General features: G+C 46.3%; 1 protein-coding gene across 1 annotated transcript; it reads right to left on the bottom strand.

The window, feature by feature from the left end:
* UBAP1L (ubiquitin associated protein 1 like) lies at positions 1-25421 on the bottom strand. Its single transcript, XM_010955345.3, has 5 exons — positions 17283-25421; positions 11738-12376; positions 9462-9668; positions 3822-3923; positions 1-2872 (listed from the first exon to the last, which is right to left on the bottom strand). The coding sequence occupies exons 1-5, from the start codon at positions 17400-17402 to the stop codon at positions 2738-2740; spliced, it is 1203 nt and encodes a 400-aa protein (XP_010953647.3). The 5' UTR covers positions 17403-25421; the 3' UTR covers positions 1-2737.
* Between the last annotated feature and the right edge of the window lie 78 nt (positions 25422-25499).

Below are 25499 nucleotides of genomic sequence, written 5' to 3'. Positions count from 1 at the left end.
TTTACAGGCCTCAGCTCCAGGTCCAGCCCTGTTTGCTGGGTGGAGGGGCTGACGGTTTTGAGTCTGTGCTAACTGCTGCAGGTGTTTGCACAGGGCCAGCTGGGAAGGGCGGGGACACCAGCATCTTGTCTTCTGACCTCTGCTTGCCTGATTCACGGGCTCCAGCAACTCATCGCCTCAGTCCCTGGGAACCTCCAGAAGAGAGGCCTGGGGTGACTGGAGACAACTGTGGTCCCAACCGGCCCACTCCCCAAATGAGGAAAGATTGACACAGGACCACAGATTGTCAGAGCAGAAGAGGCCCAGATCACTGGCCCTCAGGGTCAGACATACTGGTTATGGGCCCATGACATTGAGTAAGAATCCCCAGAGTTATTGGCATAAAAACAGACACATAAACCCATGGAACAGAATAGAGAACCCAGAAATAAACCCATATATATATATACACAATTAATTTACAGCCAAGGAGCCAAGAGTATACAATGGGGGAAATAAACGGTGTTGGGAAAACTGGACTGCCACATGCAAAAGAGTGAAACTCAACCCCTATCTTCCACCACACCCACAAAATAATTCAAAGGGGATTAAAGACTTGAATGCCAGCTGTGAAACCGTGAAACTCCTAGAAGAAAACATAGGAAGTTTTGCTCCTTGACATCAATCTTGTTGATTGTTTTTTGAATCTGACAGCCAAAGCAAAAGCAACAATAGCAAAAACAAGCAGGACTACATCAAACTGAAAAAGCTTCTGCACAGCAAAGGAAACCATCCAAAAAGTGAATAGGCAACCTATACAATGAGAGAAGGTATTTGTAAATCATACATCTGATAAGGAGCTAATATCTAAACACATAAAGAACTCACACAATTCAACAGCAAAAAAAAAAAAAAAAAAAAAAAATCCAATTGAACAATGGGCGATAGATCTGAATAGACATTTCCCCCCCGCCCGCCAAAAAAACAAAAAACAAAAAACAAGACATGCAGATGGCCAATAGGTACATGAAAAGATGCTCAGCATCACTAATCATCAGGGAAATGCAAATCAAAACCACAACGAAATACCACCTCACATCTGTCAGAATGGCCATTATCTAAAGGACCACAAATGACATGTTGGTGAGGATGTGGAGAAAAAGGAACACTTGTGCTCTGTTGGTGAGAATGTAAATTGGTGCAGCCACTATGGAAAACAGTGTGGAGGTTTCTCAAAAAATTAAAAATAAAACTACCACATGACCCAGCAATTTCACCTCTGGATTTTACCCAAAGGGGAAAAAGAAAAAACAAAACAATGATTTTAAAAGATATCTGCATCCCCACGGTCACTGCAGTATTATTTACAATAGCCAAGATATGGAAACAGCCTGGGAGCCCACCTAAGGATGCGTGGATAAAGAAACTGTGGCGTATACATCCACTGTAATGTTATTCAGCAATTTAAAAAAGAGAATGAAATCTTGCCATTTGTGACCACATGCATAAGCCTTGAGGGCATTATAAGAAGTGAAAGAAATCAGACAGAAAAAGACGAATACTATATCATCTCTTTTATATGTGGAATACTAAAAACAAAAAACCAAGCTCATAGATACAGAGAACAGATTGGTAGTTGCCAGAGGCAGGGGGTGAGGGATGGGCGGAGAAATGGGTGAAGGGGGTCAACAGTAACAACAAAAAAAAAGCAATTAAGAAAAGGAAAAGGAAAAAGAATCTCCAGAGAGCTTCTTACAGAAACAAATCAGATTCGTGCAGGCTACCCAGCTGGACTTTCTGAACCAGATTATCCAGGAGTGGGGCCGGGAACTCTTTTTAACAAATTCCCCAGGGCAGTCAGATCTGATCACTCCACTTGTCCCGGGGAAATTTAGGCCCACAGAGGCCTTGAGCCAGTCATCAGCAGAACCAAAATCAGAAATGATGTCTTCCATCATTTATTTGTTTTGATTTTCTTAAACTCAGTTACTAATGCCCACAGTTCAAAGAGTCAAATATCAGTCATTTTACAAAGCTTGTATTAAAAACCACAGTTCCTGTCTCTGTACCCCCATCTGCCCTTCCCCATAAGGAACCACATTCATCTCTTTGAGCTGATTTTTTGGTACTGAAGGAAACCAGAATGTCACTCCAAAACATGCCTCTTTGATGTAACAGTTATTCTGAACTGAAGGCAATTAAGAAGCAGCAAGTGCGGGACAAGCTCTCTCTGTCCTTCCCCTCTTTGCTGCCTCAAGGCAGTATATAAATTCTTTTCAGGAGACAGATTCTTGTCAGCCCAAAATTACACCAGGGGAAGATGCAAACAAAACTTACTCCATTAATTTCCTCCCACATATTTACCTTCGCAGTTTGCTATCGTTGGAAGCCAAAACTGTTTTCCTTTGACCTGTCATTTCTCTACGAATGGACTGTCTTTTGTTGAAGCTGCTATATAAGCCAGAGTTCTTATTTTCATTGAAGTTTCTCGGGCATGATGTGTGCCACATGCATTAATAAACTTTTGGTTTTTTCTTGTTAATCTGTCTTTTCGTTAAAGAGCCCCAGTTGAAATCCTAAGGTGGGTAAACTTTTGCCTCCCCTACAGTATTTGCTCCCACCCTTGGCGTTGTTTGCATTTTGACAGCGAGCTTGCATTGCTTTGTTATCCTTACATGATCTTCATAATACAGCCAGGATGGATTGCCAGGTCTAGCATGGGACCAGGATGCACGGGCATTGCAAGCTGCCCCCAGGGTCACTGGGCACAGGCCACCAGCTCCTCCAGGGCTTGCTCGCGGCGGTTGCCATGGACCAACAGCACCTCCTTGATCCGGTCCTGCTGGAAGCCCATGTCGCTGAACTGCTCCGAGAGGCGTAAGAACTCCCCTGCCTGAGAAAGGGGAGGCAGAGACGGTGCTGGGGACTCTGCGAGGCTGGGTCTCCGCCTTGGGGAGTCCCTCCTTGGTGCTCACTGTACAGACTCCCAGAAAGCCTTGCCCCGCCCCCTAGGCCAGGTAAGCCTGACCCTGGGCAGCACTTGTGGTTTTTTGGTGACACGAGGTGACAAGGACTCAGACCTCCCTTCCTATGCCAAGGAAGGAGGCCCCAGCCTGGCCGACGGCTCTCTGTCCTGGCTTTACTACCCCAGTCCGGCTCACTGCTGGCTCACTGCTGACTCCCTGTGCTCGGGCGCTGCACTAGGGCAGGAAGAGGAAGGCTGCATACTGGTACCCAGGGGATACACAGCCCGGGGTCTCTGTCCAGGTTGGTCTGCCAAGGTCTCGCACAGCATGGCCTCTGCCTGCCTTCCTCCTCCTCCGGCCTCAGTGCTTGAAACTTCCTGCCTCTCCCCAGTCCTCCTCAGCATCCCTGCTGCCCCTCCATCCCTCCCTTAGCTTCTGTGAAGAGCTGCTCTGCCTGGGCCAACTGCCAATTGTGGACACGTCGCATTCACTGGGCACTTAGAATGTCCTCCTGGGACCACAGTGGCATGCACTCTGGGTTTCCAGGCAGGTGGCAAACTCCCGGAGCAGAGAGTTCAAGCATCTTTGTGCCGCCTATCTGGCTCCTAAGTGGGTGTCTGACCAAGAGTGGGCAATCAGTATTTGTGGTGAGGATTCAGTTAAATAACACTAACGCCCTGCCTCCTGTTTCCTCCCCACCTCCTCCCCCTCCCTTGGATCATCTCGCTGGGCTGTCTCCTTCTCAGAGCAGAGAAAACAGGCTGTCTGCTGTGGCTCCCAGGCTGCCTCTGGCACTAGTCCACGCTTGCACCCCAGGCTCATGTGTGCACCCCACACCTCCCCTCCCCGGGGGCCCAGGCAGGAGGCCCTGCTGACCTGGCTCTCGGAGAACTGGAACATCTCCATAGCCTCCTCCACCAGGCCCTCCTCATAGCCCTGTCGCAGCAGCCGGTCACAGGCGCTAAGGTAGCTGAGAAACTGGGCCGGAAAGGGGCAGAGGGAAGGATGGTAAGACGCGTGGCAGGAGTAGAGGATGGGGTGAAGGAGGCACCCAAGGGCCTCACTAAAGCCTGAGCTCAGGGTCAGGCTGACTGGTAAAATCATCACACACAACGTGGCCCCAGAGACCTGTGAGCCAACAGAACAGGGGCCCTCTGGGGACCTGGGGACAGGTGGACAGCAAAGCCTCACCAACTGTCCCAAGCTGGGGACTGGAATCCAGGAACAGGGCTGTCAAGGTGGGCTAAGGGAACGGGCCAAGCCTCAAACATAAGTGACCACCCACCACCCAGCCTGCTCACCCTCCCTGGTGAGCACCTACCTGGGTGAAGGTGCCTCCTGTCCCGCCCACACCTGTGCACCCCACCCACCCCCAAGACACGTAACATCTCTGTGATCCAGGACTCTGCGGGCCCCACTCTGCAACAGTCCTACACCAGGCTGGAAAGGGGAGAGAACAGAAAACACCCACAGGGCTGAAAACCTGTTCCGGCCACTCCCTGCTTAGTCATCGGGGCTGCGTTTGCTGTCAGGATAAAGTGCTGCTTACCAACCGGGGCTCACAGGCCTGCTTGCCCCAGTCAGCAGCTCAGTTGCTCCCTCAGCACCCCCAGGCCCCTGCATATCTGGCTCGCTCCTCAGCCAAGGCCAGCCTCACCCCTCTTCCCAGGGGAGCAGCTCTGCCCTGCCTCCCTGGGGCTCCCCCAGCACTCGTGCATCCCTTCACACACAACTTTGTAATTGCTCTACTGTCTTTCTCATCTCCCTCATCCACTCACTTTTTGTTCCACGAGGGGAGGGTTGTGTCCGTCTTGTTCACCTTTGTGTCCCCACCACCCAGCATGGCAGGCAGAGGGAGCTCAGTAAATGCGTGCTATGTTTATAAAATGAATTAAGAACTACCTTCCAGGAGCTCACGGCTCAGTGGGGGAGATAAACCAGATACAGGAAAACATGAATGCCAGGCCAATCAAAGCAGGACTGATCAGGAGTCAGTGCCAAAGGAAGGCTCTAGAAGATCAGAATTTGGGGGATGAGTGGAGGAGAAACAGGTCAGGTTTCTGCAGACCTTCAGAACTGGGCAGAAGACATAGATCACATAGGTTAATGGTTTTCAAGCTGTTTTAGCCTCTGAACTGTCCAAGCACAGGAGGACTTCAGTAGTAATAGGGTCAGGTCAGAGGTGCTCTGAAGAATTGGGGGCAGGACATGGAGGGAGCCCGGAGTCCACTGCGCCCACCTCAGGGACCTTGCTCTGAGCACACTTTGAAGACCACCTGGCCAAGCCTTCCTTGCACAGTTGAGGGAACTGAGGTCCAGGCAGGGTGTGCGGCTTGCCCAGGGCCCCAGGACTAGGGCCCAGATCACCTGACCTTTTGGCCAGTGCTTTGTCCATCAGGGGTCAGCTGCCAGAGGAGGGGCTGTGAGCTGGCTTGAAAGCAGACAGGATTTCTGAAAGTGAAAACCCGGACAGGGGAGGGCAGAGGATGCTCCCTTCACCTCTTGGTTCATCTACAGCAAAGGTTCTCAGCCTCGGTGCTGACTGTAGCTACCTGGGAGCTTTAAAACTGCTGGCATCCAGTATAAACTGCTGGTGCCCACTTCCAGAGACCCTGGTATGACTGGGCTGCGGGAAGCCTGGGCACTGCAATTTTTACAGCTCTCCAGGTGATTCTCATGTGCAGCCAAAGCAGAGAATCTCTGCCTCAGTCAGTACCAGGAGACCCACGCCAGGTTGCATATCAGAACCATCCGCAGTTCTTTTAAAGTGATAGGCCCCTGGTCCCACTCCAGACCCACTGACTGGGACCCTGCAGAGTCGGTCCTGGGGACAAGCATTTGTAAAGATACTGCTGCTTGGTCAGTTACCAGGTCTACCTCAAGCCCCAGGGTGGGTGAGGATGTCACCTTCAGACCCCAGGATGGGGCCCCCAGCAGTCATTGCTTGTAAACACATACTCCCCCTCCATTCTGTGACTGGTGAAAGTAGGGTGAGAGAGGGGCCCTGATGTGCCTAGAGTCCCATGGCAAGTCTGGGCCTGGCCTATGGACCTTCACACATGCTACCCACGCCTGTCCTGTAGGCAGTCAGTGGACACACTGACAAGTCGATCCTTGTGGAAGGAAGGAAGGCATGATGGACAAAGCTTACCTTGTGTACCTTCTCCTCCCTCCCTGGTTTTTCCAGGTGCCCTGTCTCCATCACCTGATGCCCTCCCTCCTGGACCATCTGTCATTTATCTCTGACCAAAAAGGATTTACTGGAGTGTTTGTAAGGGGAGGAAGGATCTGAACCCAAAGGAGTTGCTCAGTTACTGGTGGAACTGCAAGGAACAGAGAGGAATACTAACTTGGTGGGGGAGGATAGATGAAGTCATCCAGTGGCCCTTCACACTCACCCCTTAGGGCCTGGCCCTCGACTGCTCACTGCAGAGAAGGCCCACAGATCAGTCTATGCCTGGAAACACCATGTCCCTGATGCAGTGAGATTCTTCCAGCCCACCCACAGGGAGGCCAGTGCCCTGTGCTGGCTCCAACCAATCTTCAGACCCCCAAAGAGATGGCCTGAGACCTCAGCCTTGTCACAGGGTCTAGAGGGGCTGAGGAGGCATGTCAGAGCCCCCACCATGGGCCTGACCCCTCACAGCCCTCCTGGTCAGCTTCTTGGCCAAGGTCCTGGCTTTTCAGCAGCAGCTAAAGGCAGAGGCAACTTTAGATCTTTTTTTTTTTTTTTTTTAGATCTATTCTTAAATATCAGATCAGCCTAGGGTGCTGCCCTGGAAAGTTCTCAAACAGAAAATGAAAGAAAAGTGCTGTGCAACAAAGATTCAGAAAGAAACCAGCCTGGCCTCAACCCTGGTGCCACCATTGACTGGTTATATGAACCTCTCTGGCCTCAGTTTCCCCATCCGCAATGTGGGGACAGTAAAAGCAACCTTGCAGAATTGAGAAGACCTAATTGAATACTCTCAGATTGAGGGACTGAACCAAAGGTGCTCAATAAATGGTAGCAACACCCTCACCAACTACCCCCCCCCCACCATGTTAGCCACATGGGGGTCACCATGTTGAAAGTTTTCCTCTAGGACAAGGCATGGAGTGAGGAACCCTAAGTAGAGCAGGAAGCAGGAGTGGGTGGGAAAGGGTGCATTTCCCACCTCCTCACCCTGCAGCACATCCTGCTTTGGTTCCTGAGTCACTGGCCTTCTGTCACTCCCTCACCCAGGAGCAGGCAGCTCCAGACCTCGGGGACTCAGCATATGGCAGTCATCAGTGATTATGGAGAGGGCGTCCAAGCCCTCTGATGGTGGTGGGGCAGAGACAGGAGAAAGGAATAAGCACCAACTGCCTTGGGGTCTTTCAATACCCATGGCCCAGCTTTCCAACCACAAAGAGCCCAGTGTGTAGAAAACATTGCAAAGGGCGATGTTACATTCAGGTGGGGGAATGGCATTCAATGTCACCCCCTGCCCCTGCTCACAGTTCTTCCATGCCTCCCTTTTGCTACTGGGTCACTGATAAAATTCTCAGGCCAGCCTTCAAGGCACCCTTAATCTGCCCTCAATTCCTCTTCCTGTCTTACCTCCCACCAGCCTGCATCATGCCTTCAGTGAGACTGTTGGATCAGGGCCTCCCGAGCCCTTCCTGCCTCTCCTCCTTTGCTCATGTTGTTCCCCTTGCCTAGAACATCATCCATTCTCCTTCCTTCGAATTCAGATCTTATCCATCCTTGAAGTCCAGCTCAAGGCATGGCACCTCTGTGAAGCCTTTCTTGATCACTGGAATCTTTCTGTGTCTATATATTCTTTGCAGCCTCTCCCATCAAATGATAGGGTCTATTTTTCTACCCTTTTCATCTGGGCTGGCCTATGACATGCATTTGGCCAATAGAATGAGGTGGCAGTGACTATAATTCCAACACAGGCCTCAAGAGACCATGCAGCTTTCGCTCTCGTACTCTTGGAACCAAGTGGGCTAGCTTGCTGGAGATATGTGGTCCAGCTGACCAGCATCACCCATCACCGGGCTGTGAGTAAGGCCATCCTAGACCACTCATCTCTAGTTGAGTCACCAAGCTGTAGCCACATGAGAGAACTCAAGTGAAACCAGCAAAAGAACTACCTGGCTAACTCCACCCCAAACTGCCAGCCCAGAGAATCATGGGCAACAAATGGTTATAGTATCAAGCCACTGAGTTTTGGGGTGACTGTCACCCAGCAGTAGATAACTGAAGCAGCCCTGCAGCATGCACATCCCTTCTGCTCCCAGACATCTTCTCACCAGCACCTCTCTTTTGGCAACTCAGGGGCTCTTACTCTCCTGTGGGTGTTCTTACATTCTTGGCTTGTACTAGGGGTCAAGATCTGCTCCCAAACCTTAGGGCAGCTTGGGGTGCTACCCTTTGAATGCCATCATGGGTGTCCACCCTTCTTTCTATAAGAATGAAGTCTTTAAAAATAGAATCTGGGTGTGGTAGACTCTGTGATACACCTTCCAGATTTGCCTTCTTTGAAGGTCTTGTTGCAGACGCTGGGAGAGCTGGTAGACCCCTTCAGCTCACTGTCCCTTCCAGGACTGCCGAGAATCACTTCTCTCAAGTCACCCCCTTCCCATGTCCAGTGATTGACAGAGGCAGAGATATAAAGGCCCAACTATCTCAACCCCTCTTAGGACAATGCGGAAGGGCCATATATGCTCCAGAACTGTGGGGTTGGCTGTTATTGGGTCTACAGAGCTCCATTTCTCCCTCTACCCATTCCTGCTTCTGTCCTCTCCCTTCCCCAGGAGTTGATCCCAAGGGTCTCCTTAATAAATATCCTGTATGCCAAGCTCAATCGGAGTCTGCTTCCTGGGGAACCCAACCTACAATACTGGTTTTTATTTACCTTGAACTTTCACATAGGTCCTAGCTGCATCTAAACACCCAGGAAGTGCCCAATAAGTACTGCCGACTAGGTGGACGGATGGGTAGATGGAGAGAGAGAGAGATGGATATGCGTATGGATAAACTATTCATTGAGGGAAGTGGTTAGAGCTGTGCCATCCAATACGGTAGCCAGTAGCCACATGTGGCCATTTAAATTTAAAGTAACTACAATTAATTAAAGTTCTCAGCCACAGTAGCCACATTTCAAGTAGCCACATATGTCTAGTGGCTACCGTATTGGACAACACAGGTATAAAACTCTCTCATTGTGGAAAGTGCTATTGAGGAGCTCTGGAGAGATTCTTGGCTGCCCGAGGCTCCAGTCCTTGTATTTGGGGCAGAGACTGCGGCAGGTGTAGAATATTGAGACTCTCCAAATAAGCATGGATCCCCATGATCCTGACAAATTTCTACGGAGAAGGTAGATTTACCATCTAGAAACTTGCTCACAACCCCTCCATAATTAATTCCAGGCTGAAATTCTGCCCCTAGAGAAAAACACAAAATTTCTTCAAGTTGAAGATAAAAACAATGTGGCCACTCACCTGGCTCCAGCTCCACAGCACCCCAGCTCTGGGTCCCCCACTCACCTGGCTCAGGCTCTGCCGCCCCGTCTTCTGCAGAGCCACGATGGCCCTGTGCACGGGGTACCCCAGGGCGACCACTGGCCCGATGAGATCTTGCTCCTCCTGGCTCAGGGCGGACAGCAGGTCAGCAGAATCAGGGTGCAACCTGTGGGCACTGAGAGGCTGCGGCGCCTGCCCAGGAGGTGGCAGGCAGGTGTGCGGGCTGAGGGACTGAAACACAGACAAGCTGGAGTGTCAGTTATCACTGGAGGTGACACCTGGCTGGGTAGGACATTTTTAAAGGTGACTTTCTATACCACCTTGTCTATAGAGAGTAAGGGCTCACATTGCAGGGGGCTTGGAGTCCTGCAGACCTGGGTTCAAATCCCAGCTCTCTACTGTTTATTCATGTGTAAAACGGAGGCAGTTATACCAGATACCTCACAGGGTTGTTACAAGGCTTAAAGACAAGGTGAAAGAAGTGATTAGCAAAAGGGCCTGGTGTACAGAAACCGCCAGTAGGTGACACTGCTTCAAACAACCCTGCAAGAGAAATATAGGTCCATCCTATTTTACAGATATTGAAACCAAGGTTCAGAAAAGTTAGTGACCTGGTAAGCAACATACTTTTGGGACCTGAACCCTACTCAGAATCAAATCCAGGGATCTCCATCCCACACCTTAGTGATGGGGATGCAGGGGTGATCTTCCCAGGCAGACCCTCCTTCTTAAGTTTGGCTGGGTCACGGCTTGGAGCAGGGTAGGAACTGGGTACAGCTGTGGTGCTGGGAGACCCACACAGACCCTGGACTAAGGAGGGTGGCTTGAAGGCATTTCAATTGGTTTGGCTGGTATCACCCCAACCCCTTCCCCCATGAAGAAGCTTCCATCTGCTAACCCTGAACACACCATCCTGTCCCTTCCTCCCCAAGGAAAGCCTAGTTGCTGCCTGGCTCCTAAAGCAGAGTACGTGTGACATGTGAATGCCCTACCCATCCTCATCTTCTCAGGGGTATCCCTGCCATGACCACACCCTAGGATCTGCCTTTTACCCCTAGAGTGAAAAACATGCAAATCTTAGGATCTGAGTCTACTCTTGTGATCTTGAAAAAAGATTCTTAACTGCTGTCTCAGTTTCCTCCTCTATAGAACAGCTGCCCCATCTGCCCCATCTGCCCCATCCCTCCCACCCCACTACAGGGCAGTTGCTAGAGTTAAATTTAATGGGGACCATCTACATCTAGTCTGAGATGTGAGTGTAACCTGTCTGTTTCGTCTAAATACCTGTGTGAGGGTTTGCTGCCCACTTTACAGGTAGGGAAGGGATGGCTCAGAGCAGTTCACTGATTTGCTTAAACTCATATGTTCAATGAGTGGGAAAAGCTAGACCATGAGTCTGTCTTTTGGATTTAATTTCACCTTGGCCTTATTCTATCGCATCTCCTGGCCTGACTGTGGGACTGCTGGGGAGCAGAAAGCTGTGCCCAGCTGCTGCTTCCTGCTGCTAATCCTGACCTACCCCATCTGCGCCAGATCCAGGTTTTATGGAGTTTGATAATTACACCATTTGGATCTCTTTAAAAAAAAAAAAGACACAGTTATGGATATAAAATTAGGTACAAGGCCTTGGAAGGAGCCACGTGAAAGGCATAAGGCTTAAGCTTCATTGGTTTCACCATATGTTCATTTCTGCTCCGAGTTCCTCCTGGTGCACATCCTCTGTCCTGAAGCCTTCCCAGCCTGCAGCAACCCTCACCCCTCTCTCTCAGTACCTGATTCTTCCCACTATACAGTGCTGCCTTGTCTCACACTCCCTTGCTCAACTCTCCCTGTCCTGTGCTTTTGACCTTATCTCTTCCAATCCAGTCTCTTGCAGGAAGTACACTGAATATTCCTTGAACCTCCAGCTCCCTCATCCTACAGAAAGTCTTGCTGGGTGGGAAGCCTTAAATTTGAGCCACAGACACTGATTCAACAGACATTCACTGAGCACCCTCTAGGGGCCAAGTCAGCTGCTGGGTGCTCTAGGAATAAAAATGAATGCGATCCAGTCCCTGCCCTTAAAGAACTCGCTAGAGAAAGATACTGGGTAATTACAATTACTGTGACAAGCGCCCTAATAGAAGCAAAGGAGGCACATTGAGAAATAGAAGGAATGGGGCCTCCGAGCAGGGAATATTCTAGGCAAAAGGCAGCAGGAAGGGTGTGTGGGGCAGGGCCAGGTGAGAGCAGGCAGGGAGGTGAGCACGGAGAGAAGGGGCCTGAGGCTGTGGCCTTGGCCGAGAGGGCAGGTTCCTTACCGCGACCGTGGGCTTGTGTCTCCGCAGTGGGGGCATGGCACCGGCCGTGGAGGGCCGCGGGGGCAGCACTGGGGTGCTGGGGAGCGATGGTGCGGGACCTGGGGACGGCGTGGGGGCGCTGGGGAGCGGGGGCACCGGGCCCAGGGGTGCCGCGGGTTCGGGACAGAGGCTCAATGCTCGGTGGCGGATGCGGTGCAGGAGGTCGCGGGGGCGGGCGGCCAACTTGCCCTCGGAGAGCCGCCTCCGCGCCCCGGCCAGCTCCGACCTCACGCCGCGCAGCACGTCCAGTGAGCACCGGTGATGGCCCGGGCTGGGGCTCCCCGGGGAGCTGGGCTGGGGGCTGCAGGGATCCGGCTCTCCCTCCCTGGCAGAGGAGGGTTCTTCCTCCTCCTGATCCTCCTCCTCCTCCTCCTCCTCCGTCTCTTCCTCCTCCTCCTGCACCACAGGCTGCTCCCGGGGCCCCGCTTCAGAACCTTCGGCTGCGGCAGGCGTGGGCACCAGCCCTTGTTCGGGGCTGACCAGCAAGAGCCAGGCGGGAGGGGCGGAAGCTGCCTCTGGGGCATCGCACTGGACCGGGCAGGGTCCCTGGACCACAGCCTCCACCCAGAAAAGCGTCCTTCTCTCCAGGCTGAAGTCGTGCTGCAGAAAGAAGGAGAGAGTGAGGCTCCACCAGGCAAACTAGGGTCTGGGAGCACCCCTACCCCTGGCCTCCGGGAGACCTGCTCAACCAGAGACTCACCAGCCCTGCATTGTTTCTGATTCTAAGCCCCAGGCATCTATCGCTGCCTGTCCTCATCTTCGGGTTTAGCTAGCACAGGGGTCGATAGCTATCAATAACAATTTAATGGCAAGCCGCATGAAGGACAAAATGAGGAATAGGTTAATAGAATGAAATGTAGTGAAATCCAATATCAAAGTCCCTTTGCCATTCATTATGTAATTGAAAAACAGCGGCTTCAAAATTTTCTCCAACAAAATTTGTTCTTAGCAAAGAACCTTTCACTTGAGCGCAGCACTATTTGCCACTCAGAAATCAGCCTTGGAGGCACGCAAACCTCTCTGCCGAGTAGGACTTACCCCCATCCCTTCGCTGCCATCCGAGGTTACTTTGGGGCCCAGGAAATATAAAAAATTGCTAACTTTTGTTGAGCTCTACTTGGTAGGTTCTAGCGTTATTCTTATTTTCAGATTATGAAAATGAGACTCAGAAAATTTAATTTGCTTGAGGTCAGGTTAGTGGTGAGTGGTTAAGCTGGGATTCCTCGGTCTGTCTGACTGTGGTGCTTTCTGTACTGTGTATCGGACCACCTGAAAAAGAAATCTGGAGCCAACATGAATAATCTAAGTTGAGAGTTTATAACTGAGGCAAAAATAAAATATTCCGGTTACCTACTTTTAAAATTAAGAACTGGAAATATAAAGCTCCCCTAAAAAATATATCTATTCTTAAAAGGCAATTTCAGTGCTCTGTGATGGGCAGTTGAGGCTGGAGGAAGTGGTGTGTGTGAGAATGGGACACTCAGATGCAGATCGCAGGCACTGCCCCCTCGTACCCCTGACATGATCCTGTGTTGGGGACAGGAACGTAAGTTAGTTCTTCTAAGTGTGGCTCCTTGACAGAGAGGTCAGGGACTGTGTCTTATTCCTCTCTGTATTCTCAGAGCCCAGGGCAGTTCTGGCCCCAAGGGAACATTCGTAAGTATGTGCCAAATAAATGGTTAGAGAAAGCAACTGGAGCAAAATAAGTGGGTTGTGAAGGACAGAGGAGGGAAAAAGACAACTTCAGAACTTATGAGGCAGACAGGGAGAGAAAGAGACTGAGAGATAAAGAGACAATGGGATTTAGGGGATAAAAGGACACAAAGACCTGACAAAAATACCAACACTTGTGATTTGTGGGACTAAGCAAGATGAAAAAAACAAACAAATAAGAATAGCCAGAGAAAGTCCGGAGACAAAAAGAGAAGTGGGGGACTGGCCATACCAGCTGTTAATATATATTATAAAACTTCAATAATTAAAACTAAGACAGATTAAAGGTACAGAATAGAAAGTCCAGAAATAGACCTTAATACCTCTGGGACTTTAGTAAATAATTAGGTGGCATCTCAAGCAATGGGAAGAAGGAACTAGTCAATAAATGGTGTTAGCTAGCTGGAAGAAAATAAAGTTAGATCCATTCTCACAGCATATACAAGGATGAATTCCAAAAGGATCGAAGATTCAAATGTATGAAATGAAAACATAAAAGTACTAGGAGAAAACAGAAGAGAAATCCTTTATAACCTCAAGTGGGAAAAACACTTCTCATTCTGAATCAGTATTGAGAAGCCATGAAAAGACACACATGCACGTGTGAAAATCTGCATGGCAAATATACCCCATAAGCAAGGTCAAAGACAAATCACAAACTGGAGGGGAAACAGCACTGATAATACAGACAAAGTGCTATCTTTCCTAATATAGGAGTGCCTAGAAATAGATAAGAAAAAGACCAACAGCCCAACAGGGAAACGGACAAAAGATATGGACAGTCCACAGAAGAGGAAATGCAGATGGTTTTTACACACATGAAAAGCTGCTCAACTTCATGATAAGACAGAGGCAAAATAAAACTATACAGAGATACCATGTGCCTATCCCTGGGCAAAAATCCAAAGTCTCATGACACTCTGTTGGGGAGTGGAGGAGGTACCTCAACCTGTAGAGTGCTGGTTGGATGTAAATCAGTATAACCCCAATGGAGGGCAATTTAGCAGTATGCTTCAGTTCAAAAGGACATTTGCCTATGGCCTTTCCTTGCAGCATTGTAATGGCTAAAGACTAGGAAGAACCTAACTGTCCATCAAGACATGATTCATTCAATAAAGTGTGATATATCCATATAATGCAAAACTATGCAGTGAAAACAAACTGATGATGCTTTCTGTGTACTGATATGGAAGCTCTTAAAATATATTGAGTGAAAAAATCAAGGATAGTGTATATAAAATGCTAGCTGTGGGATAAAAAAGGAGGAAATAGCTGTATTTGCTAATATGCACACATAAGAATCTCAGAAGAATACATAAAAAATGAGCAACAGAGGTCACCAGTGAGAGAGTGAAGGTGGAGAAAAGGACAGAAGGGAAGGTGTCAGCGGGAGGGTTTCACATTTCCAGGGAAGGCAAACTGCCTGGGGGCCAAAATGACCCGCAACCTTGTTTTTATAAATATAGTGTTATTGGAACACAGCCAGATCCATCCACCCCTTTCTATAATGTCTGTGGCGGTTCTCCCAACAGCAGAATGAGTCACTGCTGGAGTTTTTACTACCTGGCCCTTTACAGAAAATGTTTATCGACCCTTGCTCTATACTATTATATATATTTCATATATATACTATTATATATATATATATATTTCATTTTAAGACTGTGTGAATATATTTTCTAAAAATTTAAATGACAAAAGGGAAATTAATGAAAGGGAAACTATGATGAAACAACAAAACGCAGACTTGCCAAGTCTCCTTGGGAAGGCAGCAGGGTGGAGGGGATGGACATAGGCTCTGGGGCCTGTCAGACCAGGGTTGGAGTCCTGGCTGTGTCACTCCCAAACCATGTGACCCTGTGGATCACCTGGGTGGGAGCCTTGGTTTCCGTGCCATGGGGAAGGAACACCCACCTGCTGAAAGGGTCATAAAAATGAGAGAGAAGACGGACATATAAAGAAGATCAAGCATGGGCCTGGTGCATAGCAGGTGCTCAATAAATGGTAGCTGGTTTTTTTCCCCTTTAGACCACTGTAGGTTTATCTGGCAATTGAAGCATGATCTATGCATTGTTGCTATGGGAAAATGTGTTTCAAGTTCCAAACACTGGGAATACAGCCCAGTGAACTGGGAAGACTGACCAGGAGAGGCTGTAAATCATACTTGGAGTCTCATGCTTCTCTATTTGATAGTTTGGCCTGGCAGTAAAAGAAGTGGAGGCTCAGGAAAGAAACAGGCTGAAGGGAGCACAGATGCCCGCCCTGAGAGCAGAGGGCAGAAGCAGGGTCAGCACTCGGGCTAGGGCCCTGGACAGCAACTTGGCAGAAGGGTAGCCTTCTGGGAGATGTCACCTTCAGAATAGCCCCTTTCCAGCCTGGCTTGAGCTCAGCAGAGAGGGAAGAGCTGTGATCATCTCCCCGCACTGGAGCTGAGTAAAGCAAGTTCCTCTTTCCAACCCCACAGGCCCTACTGGCAGAGTGAGGGCCCGCAGCACAGGCTGCCCGGGGAGAGTGAGAGCTCCTGCCCCACAGAGCACGGGCTGCTGGACGCTGCGCTCGGGAAACCTCAGTCCTGAGGAGCCTCAGTGCAACTCCAGGGTCAGCTAACGAGTCCCCTGCTCCTGAGCCCCCAGGCCACTCAAGCCCCTCTACCTGACCCTCCCCAGCCCTCTCCTTCCTGGACTGTGCCCTCTACACCTCACTTCCCACAAGCCTTTTCTTCTTGCCTTCGAACCTCACCTGCCTGGTGTCTCTCATGTGCCCATCCTGCTCTCAGCTAACATGAAAAGTTCTGGAGTCAGGGCCTGAGTTTCAGTCTTGCCACTGCCTCTCACTTTGGACAGATCATTTCCTTCTCTGAGCCTCAAGTTCCTCATGTGCAAAATGAGTGAGAGCTGAACTAGATCTTCAAACTTTCCTACAGAGGACCCTACAGACAGTGCTGAAGGAGCACACAAGAGTCTGAAGGCTCGTGCCTGGAGGCCCAATGCCAGCTCCACATTCTTTGAAACCCTGTTCTTTCATTAAAAAAATTCACGTGAATTTTGCCTTCGACCTCATGATACATCTGTGTTACGGTATGAATGCAATAGCTTTTCCCTTAAATCTTCAAGTAAACTTGACTCACTTGGAAGTTAATCATTTTTATGCTGAGGGTGTGTGATACCACCACATACACTGGGTGCATATCCCAGTGTGTGAGCCATGGGGCACGGGGTGCTTCAAGGGTGCCCCCAGGGTAGATATGCTTTGGGTCTGTGGAATAGTAGTCCTTTCTGATGTGTCCCATGTAACTGCATTTTAACAGAGGATTCTGCAGATAGTGTCTTAGCCCAAAGGAGTTTTTTTAATGGTGGAAAGGAATTTTAGACATGGCAGTGGGGTTGATAGGGAAGAGAGGAAGTGGAGCATCCTTGCAGTGACTCTCAGTCACTTCATATAGGCAATCTTCCAGTTATTCTAAACTTAAAATAAGACCCACTGCGGGGGAGGGTATAGCTCAAGTGGTAGAGTGCATGCTTAGCATGCCCAAGGTCCTGGGTTCATTCTCCAGTACTCCTCCAAAAATAAATAAATGAATAGATAAATAAATAAGACCTGCTAAATAACCCTCATCAGCAGGCCATCAGTCTTCTTCATGAAATATCTTTTTCTCTTGGGTTATTTCCAGACTTCCTAGAATATACCAAAACAGGATTGGTTGCCATTTGAAATCAAGGAACAAGGCCTCATGAGGCTCAATGTCAGAACGGCAGACCCAGGGACAAGGAGATAGACCAAGAGATACACTTACCATAGAACCCAGCAGAAGCTCCCTGCAGTCTGGGATACTGAGCTCTGGCCCGGGGAGGGGCTCTGTGCCTATCACAAAGCCCTTGGGCACCTTGAAGGGGACACCCTCCAGGGCATTCATTCTGTCAGAGGAGTGTGGAGATGGCTGAGCAGGGCTGGGGCAGGCCGCCTGGTGGCAGACAGAGAGAGCGTATCCCTGAGGACCAGGCGGAGTCCTCAAATGGCTCAGTGCTCTTCTATGTGGTGACTGAGCTGAGCCCCGCACAGCCCGGAAGCAACAAGTGAAGTGGCCTGTGCTGCAGAAAGGAGGAAGGGAATGAAAACAAGAGCATTCAAACTGACAGGAATTGACTATTTCATGTTGAAGTCTTGCTCTCTAGACCACTGTTTCTCAAAACATGGTCTATAACACTAGTTCTAAAGCATTTCATCAAGAGTTTTCACCCAGATGGTTAAGCAAGAAGTGTCAAATTACACAAACTCTTCCAAAAAAGAAGAGAAGGGATAATACTTCCTAACTTCTTTTGATTTCAGCATCACCTTAATACCAGGCCTCACAAGAAAATTAGAGGCTGATATCTCATGAACATAAATGCAAAAATCTTATCAAAAAAAATTATGGATAGAAAAATACAACACTGCCAGGCTGAGTTTATTTTAGAAATGAGTGATTGGCTTAACATTCCACAATTAATTAAGGGGAATAAAGATAAATATCAATAGAATAAAAATGAAAAAACATATAATTATCTATCTTCATAGATGCAGAAAAAGCACTTGATAAAATCAATATCCATTCATGATTTAAAGAAACAACAAACAAAATCCTTTTAGCAACTTAGGAATAGAAGGGAATTTCCTTAACCTAACAAAAAATATCTCTAAAACATCCAAAGCAAACATTCTACTTAATGGTGAAATACTAAAAGATACCCCCAAGATTGGAAAGGAGACAAAGATGTCCCCCTCATTTCTTCTGTTCAACATTGCACTGGAGGTACTAGCCTGTGCAAAGAGAGGGGGGAAAATAGAAGTGTAAGGACTGGAAAGAAACAAAACCACCATTATTTGTAGACGACATAATTACATGTAGAAACATCCAAAAGAATCTATGAATAAAACTCTTAGAATTAGTAGATTGATTTAGCAAGGTCATCGGACACAAGGTCCATACAAAAAAATCAACTGTATGTATATAAACAACAAACTATGCAAGTGTTATCTTTAAAAAATTTCATTAGAGATTTTTAAAAGATACCATTTATATTAGCATTAACTATCTAGGACTCAATCTAATACAAGATGTATAAGACCTCTACCCAGAAAGCTATAAAATATTAGATTAAATGGAGGAATATACCACATTCATGACTTGTAAGACTCAGTGCTGTAAATATGTCAATTCTCCCTGAATTGATTTGGAGATCCCACGTATCAAAATTCAACACATTTGGTGTAAATGCGCAAACTAATTCTAAACTTTAAATGAAATGCAAAGGGCCGAGGAAGGACAAGACAATCTTGAAGGAGAAGCAACATAGTTGGAAGGTTTATACTATCAGATATCAGGAGGCTTACTTTAAAGTTACATGAGCTAAGACAGTACATGAGAGCTTACAAAGAGGCCAATGGAACAGAAAAGAAAGTCCAGAAACAGGTCCACACGTGCATAAATTCTTAATTTATGACAAAATTGGCCCCGCAAAACAGTAGGAGAATGAAGGTCTTCTTAATAAATGGTTCTGGATCAACTGGATATCCACCTAGAAGAAAAAAAATCTTGATCTCTACCTCATATCATAATATACAAAAAAATCAGTTCCGAGTAGGCTGTAGATCTAAATGTGAAAGGTAACAAAAAGCTTGAATATAAAATAGGAGAACATATTTATAGTCTTAGAAAAGCCAAACATTTCCTAAAAGGTTAAAAAAAAGACTAACCATAAAGGAAATACTGTTAAATTGGGTTTCGTTAAAGTTAAGAACGTCCATTCATCCATCCAGAACATACCATTAAGAGAGTGAAAAAGTAAATCACAGACTGGGAGAAGACATTTGCAGCACATTCATCTGATAAAGGACACGTTTCCAATATATACAGAGGACTTCCACAAATCAAGAAGAAAAAGACCCAATACAAAAATAGGCAGGAGATTTTAACAGGCACTTCACAAAAGAGGATATCCAAATAGCCAATCAACATACACGTCGTTTAATCTCATTAGCCATCAGGGAACTACAAAATAAAACAGTAAGCTATCACTACACGCGTACAAGTGCACACACACAGGAAGGGTTAAAATGAAAAAGCCTGACAATATCAAGTGTTGATGAGGATGTGGAATATCTGGAACTCTCAAGCACTGTTGGTGAGAAAGCCAACCAGTATTAGTCAACAATGTCTACTCAAGCTGGAATCTAAGAATTAAAAATTGACACATGGCTTCTGAACCTTTTCCCTAAAATCAAGTATTAGTTTAATAATATTCACAACACCCAGGGATTTGATTTTATGTATTTTAAACCACATTAAATATTCTATTTTCTTAATACAGAAAACAAAACTCTATTCACACAGAATTCAATTTCATGACCACCTATGATATACACTTAAATCTAGACTTCTGAGCATACTCTGGCATTTTGCAAATAGTCAGGGCTTACCAAGGAGCCCACACCAGGGAGTACGTCTGGCTCAATACAATGTCACCCCTATCATTTTGGTGCAAAGCCCTGCTGCTTGGGGTCACTGGGGTCATCCCCATGCCCACGAGTGCATCATGTGAAGAGATACAGTAGATAATCTGAGTGCAGAGAGGTCGAGTGAGGCCAGATGGGCAAATCCTTTAATTCCCTCATTTCTGCTGTCTGCCCACTCTTGTCAGTGTCTCACTGTAAGTAAGACTCAAAAGGCTTCTCCACCCCATGCTGGGAGACAGTCTCCCAGCACCTGGGGAGTGGGTCTTTATGTGTAAGATCAGACAGCTCCCAGTGTGATCAGTAAGTTATCTGACCCATTAGCCTGTTCCTACAGGGAACCTTTGAGACACAGCGACTTGTAGGGGACACAGGAAAGTTAGAAAGTTGTGGCATTCTCAGATTTATTGTTCACATTTTCAGCTATCATTAAAATTTTTAGTTATGGAGAAGGACCACAGTTTTGTTGAGACACAAGTGTGAACTGTCTTTCCAATGGGCAAGTACAGGGCCACCCTCCTGTTTCCCTACCTCTGACCTGGCACCTGCATCCTAACAGGTATTCTCTACTCAGCTCCCCACTTGCTTCTAGAGTGATTTAAGAGTTTGAGGATTCTGGAAACACTTCTTAATAGCAGCATGTGCTACAGTGTAAGCCATGATCTAGTTAGAACATATTCTAAAATGATGATCACCTCTGTTAAACCCAAACTGACAGGTTCCGATCACTGATAATATTCTTCAGAAGAAGGGGTGTGTTCTAGTCCTTAAAGGGGTTGGGGAAACTTTGGGAAAGATGGGACTTGACCTGGATCCTGGAGTGTAGGGGAACAGCCTGTGAGTGGGGAAAAGGTGGGGTGGAGAGCATAATTCCAGGGGCAGAACAGCTGGAGCCAGGGAACAGGGGCAGGGCAGAGTGAAGGGGAGACAAGATGCTTGATTCAAGTGGATCCTTTGTGCTGAGCGGCAGTCTGTAGCAAGATTGAAGGGGTAGATTGAGGTGGAGCAGGGGAGGGTGCTGACTTTTAGGCTGAGTGCTGATTCCATTCAGTAGGCAGTGGAGAAAGCACTGAAGGGGTCTGAAGCAGTGGGGTGAGGGTGGGAAAGTGGGGATACTAGTAAAGCCAGTCTATGCATGCTTCAGCAAACTGAATAATCCAGGATCTTTGCAACAGCAGTCCATAGGTCTGTGGCCATATGGCTGTACCTAATATTCGGGCAAGGGCTGGGTGGGTGGGGATTATAGTAATTGGTCTACGTGGGGTCCAGCCAATGCCATTAGTATTATTTTTTAAAGGTCTCCACTATACTCTCAAAATGACTTCATCTTTGCCCATAGCTTCAAACCTATGTGCCAAAGGCTCATACATTAAATTCTCCAGTTCTCTTCTGAGATCAAACTCATAAATACAACTGCCTACAAAGCATCTCCTCCAACATGTCTGAACGGTGCCTCAAACTCAACATACCCAAAGTGAACTCTGCTGTTACCCTTCCTCAAACTGCTACTCTTCCCCCAGGATTCCTCATCTCCAGGAATGTCTGAGGTGCACACAAGCTCGGAACTCATCCCCGACACCTTCTTCTCCTTCCCTGCTGCCCATCTCAAATTCCTGCTGGGTTTTCTCTCCAAAATCTCTGGAATCCAGCCCTTTCATGCTACCTCCACTGCTACCATGGGGATCCAAGCCCCCAGTATCTCTCACTTGGACAGTGTCCTTATACCCTCTCATGCCTTATTATTGTAATTATGTTCGGATGAAAGTGATCATTTCAAAACAGCAAACTGAGTCATCCCCCTGTTTAAAAGCCTCCAGTGTTTCCCAGCTACTCTCAGAATAAAACTAAACTCCTGACAAGGGTTTCCAAAGCTGTGCAGCATCAGGCCCCTACTCCTTCACCCACTGTCTTACTCCAGCCATGCGGGCCTTCAATTGCCTTGGTCTCAACAGAGGGCATTGGCTACGTTCTTGTCTCTTTCCCACTAGTTAATAGCTGTTTATTCTTTAGAGCTCTGCTGAAACAGCATTTCCTCAAAAAAGCTTTTCCTGACCCTCAAACTTGAGTAGGTCCAACCAGCACAGTGGCTTTCAATTTTTTTTCTATTGTGACCCATAGTGTGAAATACATTTGACTTTGTGACCTAGCATATACATACATAAACTGAATGATAATTTTAAAATTCTTACCCTTACTTCATGATACATAGATATTTTGTATTATTTCACCTAAAAGCAGTACTGAACACTCAGCTTGGGGGAAAAAAAGGAAGCCTAAATAATCTTATAGAACCATACCTCTCCTTTAAAGAACTCTCCTTTAAAGGCATATTTTTTTTTAATGATTTTTGGATTAATATCTCCCTCAAAACTTTTATTAGGGAGTATTTGACATTTTGCTCACTTGTAGCCCTTGCATTTAGCAAGTTATCTGAGCCTCAACAGGCACTTGATAAATATTTGAACAATGAAAAATATAAATTTGTGATGAGGCACTTTTTCTCTGTAGCACTTATCACAATTAAAACTGACTCTATCTGTATAATCATTAAGCTTCTCTACTCTAACTCCAGGAGGACAGGAATCCTGTCTGTTTCCTCCTTTTTATGTCTCCAGCACTTAACACTGTACCTGGAAAAGTGGCAAATAAAAATCATTTCAAGAACATAGTTCAAATCCTGGTGACTAGATTCTGGCAAGCATGAATTGATGAAGTTGAGAACCACCTGCCTCAAAGACTTCATTCTTTGCTTCAGAGACTATGAGAAACCCAACTTATTCCAAAAGGCAAATGGAGCCTGCATTGGAAACAAATCCTTGATGGATAGCCAGGTGTGGCAAGTGAGGAGCTACTGACGGGTGCACCCAGAAGTTAACAGTTAATTATAAGGGAACAGCTTATTTGTTGGAAGCAATTAAAAATTGAGTTGGAAATGACTCATGTAATCTCTAGCCTCTAAAAATATCACTCCTAATACTTCACGGCAGTCACATTCCTTCTATATATTACATATTACACTTATTTGGATGGAACAAGACATATTTTGTACTTACCTTGTGATTCCCAGGACAGCGTTCCTGTGGACAAAACCTGTAGACATGAATTGCTGCCACAGATGGTATAATCCCAGCTAAGCTTCTCAATACATCCTTGCACGAAAGTCATGTGGACATAGGAGCACAAGTGGTTTTAGAGTGATTAAGTCGGTTGGCTGTAGCAAATTCTTTGACGTCATAAGCTCAGGCAGTCCGGCGAAACACTCTTAGTATTGAACATACAATTAATTTCTTTCATTTTCCAATCTTCCCTGTATTTACTTAATTTCTTGAAAATAATGCTTTTGTTAGAGTTTCTCACAAATTCAAAGTCTACTCTACTAAGAGATAAGATGAACAATTTTTTGCATGTAGGACATGATGAATCAACACATTTTTGATTAGTCTTTGAAGGAATTTATTTCTCTATTTTCATTAATTTATGTTCAATACATAGAGAATATAGGCATAGGTCTGGGATAGGAAATGTACAAGATACACTAGGAACAGAATACTGGGATTGAGGGGAACTCAGGAGCAGAGTTAAAGAGGCTCCCACTGGCCAAATATGAACCAATCAATTTTTTAAAAAACCAACAATAGGTTGAAAGACAAATATATTTAGATCTGAGTTCATAATGACACTTAAAACCAAAATCCACTGGTCACCTTTGAAGGGTGCTACGGAACCAGCTCATTATTTTGAGAACTAGTAAATAAAGAAAAAATACGTATTTACTTTTTACCTTTTCTATACAAGTTGTACTGTCGGGTAACCAAATAGTTGATGAGGGTATGTTTCTCTTTTCAGTATCCCAGCTAATGAAAGAAACAATGCCACGATTGAACTATCACTGTTTTGCAAACCCACATGAATGAGTCTAGGTCTTGATTATCAATGGCTGCTAAGACCACAAAATGAGACAACCAGTTAGTTCTCCTGAATGGAATACACACCAGGTCTATGAAGTACTCTTGCCAGAAAAGTCCACTCTTAATGTGACTAAAGCGCCAGATCAGTACAGTCCAATAGAAGTATGTGAGCCACACGTGTAATTGTACACTCAAGTCAAACTCAATTTCAGTTCAAACTCTCAATTCCAAGTGCCCGATAGCCATACATGGCTACCATATTGGACAGTACAGCTGATTAATCATTAAATTATAGGAAATAATGGAAACAGAGGAACATGCCATCACAAGGATACAATTAGCAAAATCCAAACTGGGAACTTTCTGGGGAAAGAATGATCTATTTTCTTCAAGTAATAACTTGCAAAGGAGTGAAAGGGTGCAAGAATGCACAGGAGAAAGGAGTGAGAACTATGGGCTATCAGAAGTTTAAGAGACACATCAACTGACAATGCATAGATTGCATGCACATCTTGATTTGGAACAAAGTGCGAAACACACAGTTATGAGGTAAAATAATTTGAACACTGATTGGATATTTGATGATACTAAAGGAGTTATTCTTTAAGTACAATAATGGCACTGTGGTTAAATTTTTAAAATATCTTAGAGCTTCATACTGAAACACTTATGAAGTAATATGATGTCTGGGATTTAGCTTCAAAATAATCCAGTGTGTTTGGTAGGGGTACAGATGAAACAAGATTGGCCATGAGTTGACAATTATATAAAGACAGATGATGAAAAAAATTATACTACTCTGAATATGTTTGAAATTTTCCACAATTAAAATAAAAGATAGTGAGATAAGATTATAATGATACTGTTCATATTTTCAGAAGTACAATTTGTTGAAGACAGTACTGTTTAAGTCTTTCTTTCTAAACCTATAAAGTTGCCACCACCACTACTTAGGGCAATAAACCAAAAACTTACAAAACAAAAACCAAATAACAAAAAATAATGTTCCTTTATTAAAACGCTGCAGAAGCTGAATGAGAGGAAAGAGGGAGTGGTTTTTTCCACCTGCGGTTAGATACCTTCTTCTCCTCGGGTTCTGCTGCCTGAGTTTTCCTGAGTCCCTGCTGCACACTCCTGGCCCCATCGATGCAGGTATCTTAGTGGCAAGGCTGTCTGGACACCAAACATACATTATACAATTCATGTTTTATTTCTACTCTTCCTGCATCTCATCAGAGAGCAAATGGTGGCGATTTACAACAAAAGGGCACACAGGCCTGTGGGGTTTTATGTGGTTTATCACATCAGATTCTAAGGCTTATGAGTTTAGACACACTTGGAGGCATGCTGGACCTCATACCCTGTCTGTTAACTCTGTAATGCATAATATATAAACTTAACAAGGCAAATGAAACAAACAAAAAAAGGACGCAGGTGTTAGCATCTTGTACCCAAGAACTTCCAGTTACATGAATCATTTCCAAAGTCGATGTATCCTTTCCTGTTTATCCAGAGTTGGATTCTGCAAACAAAGTTTGCTGCTTGTCATTCACCTTCCTGTAACAAATGCCTAGTTAATAAATTTGAACTCTGCAGTGTAAATGTGTTTCATC

This window comes from Camelus bactrianus, chromosome 6 (genome assembly GCF_048773025.1).
Source record: "Camelus bactrianus isolate YW-2024 breed Bactrian camel chromosome 6, ASM4877302v1, whole genome shotgun sequence".
Classification (NCBI taxonomy): domain Eukaryota; kingdom Metazoa; phylum Chordata; class Mammalia; order Artiodactyla; family Camelidae; genus Camelus; species Camelus bactrianus.
The sequence above is the reverse complement of the archived record's forward strand: the minus strand, read 5'-3'. Positions and strand labels throughout refer to the sequence as shown.

Coding starts and splice junctions, on each gene's coding strand:
- UBAP1L (XM_010955345.3), bottom strand. CDS start 17,402: ATGAATGCCCTGGAGGGTGTCCCCTTCAAGGTGCCCAAGGGCTTTGTG. Junction 12,377..17,282: donor AGCTTCTGCTGGGTTCTATG/GTAAGTGTATCT, acceptor TTCTTTCTGCAG/CACGACTTCAGCCTGGAGAG. Junction 2,873..3,821: donor TCCAGTTCTCCGAGAGCCAG/GTCAGCAGGGCC, acceptor CCCCTTTCTCAG/GCAGGGGAGTTCTTACGCCT.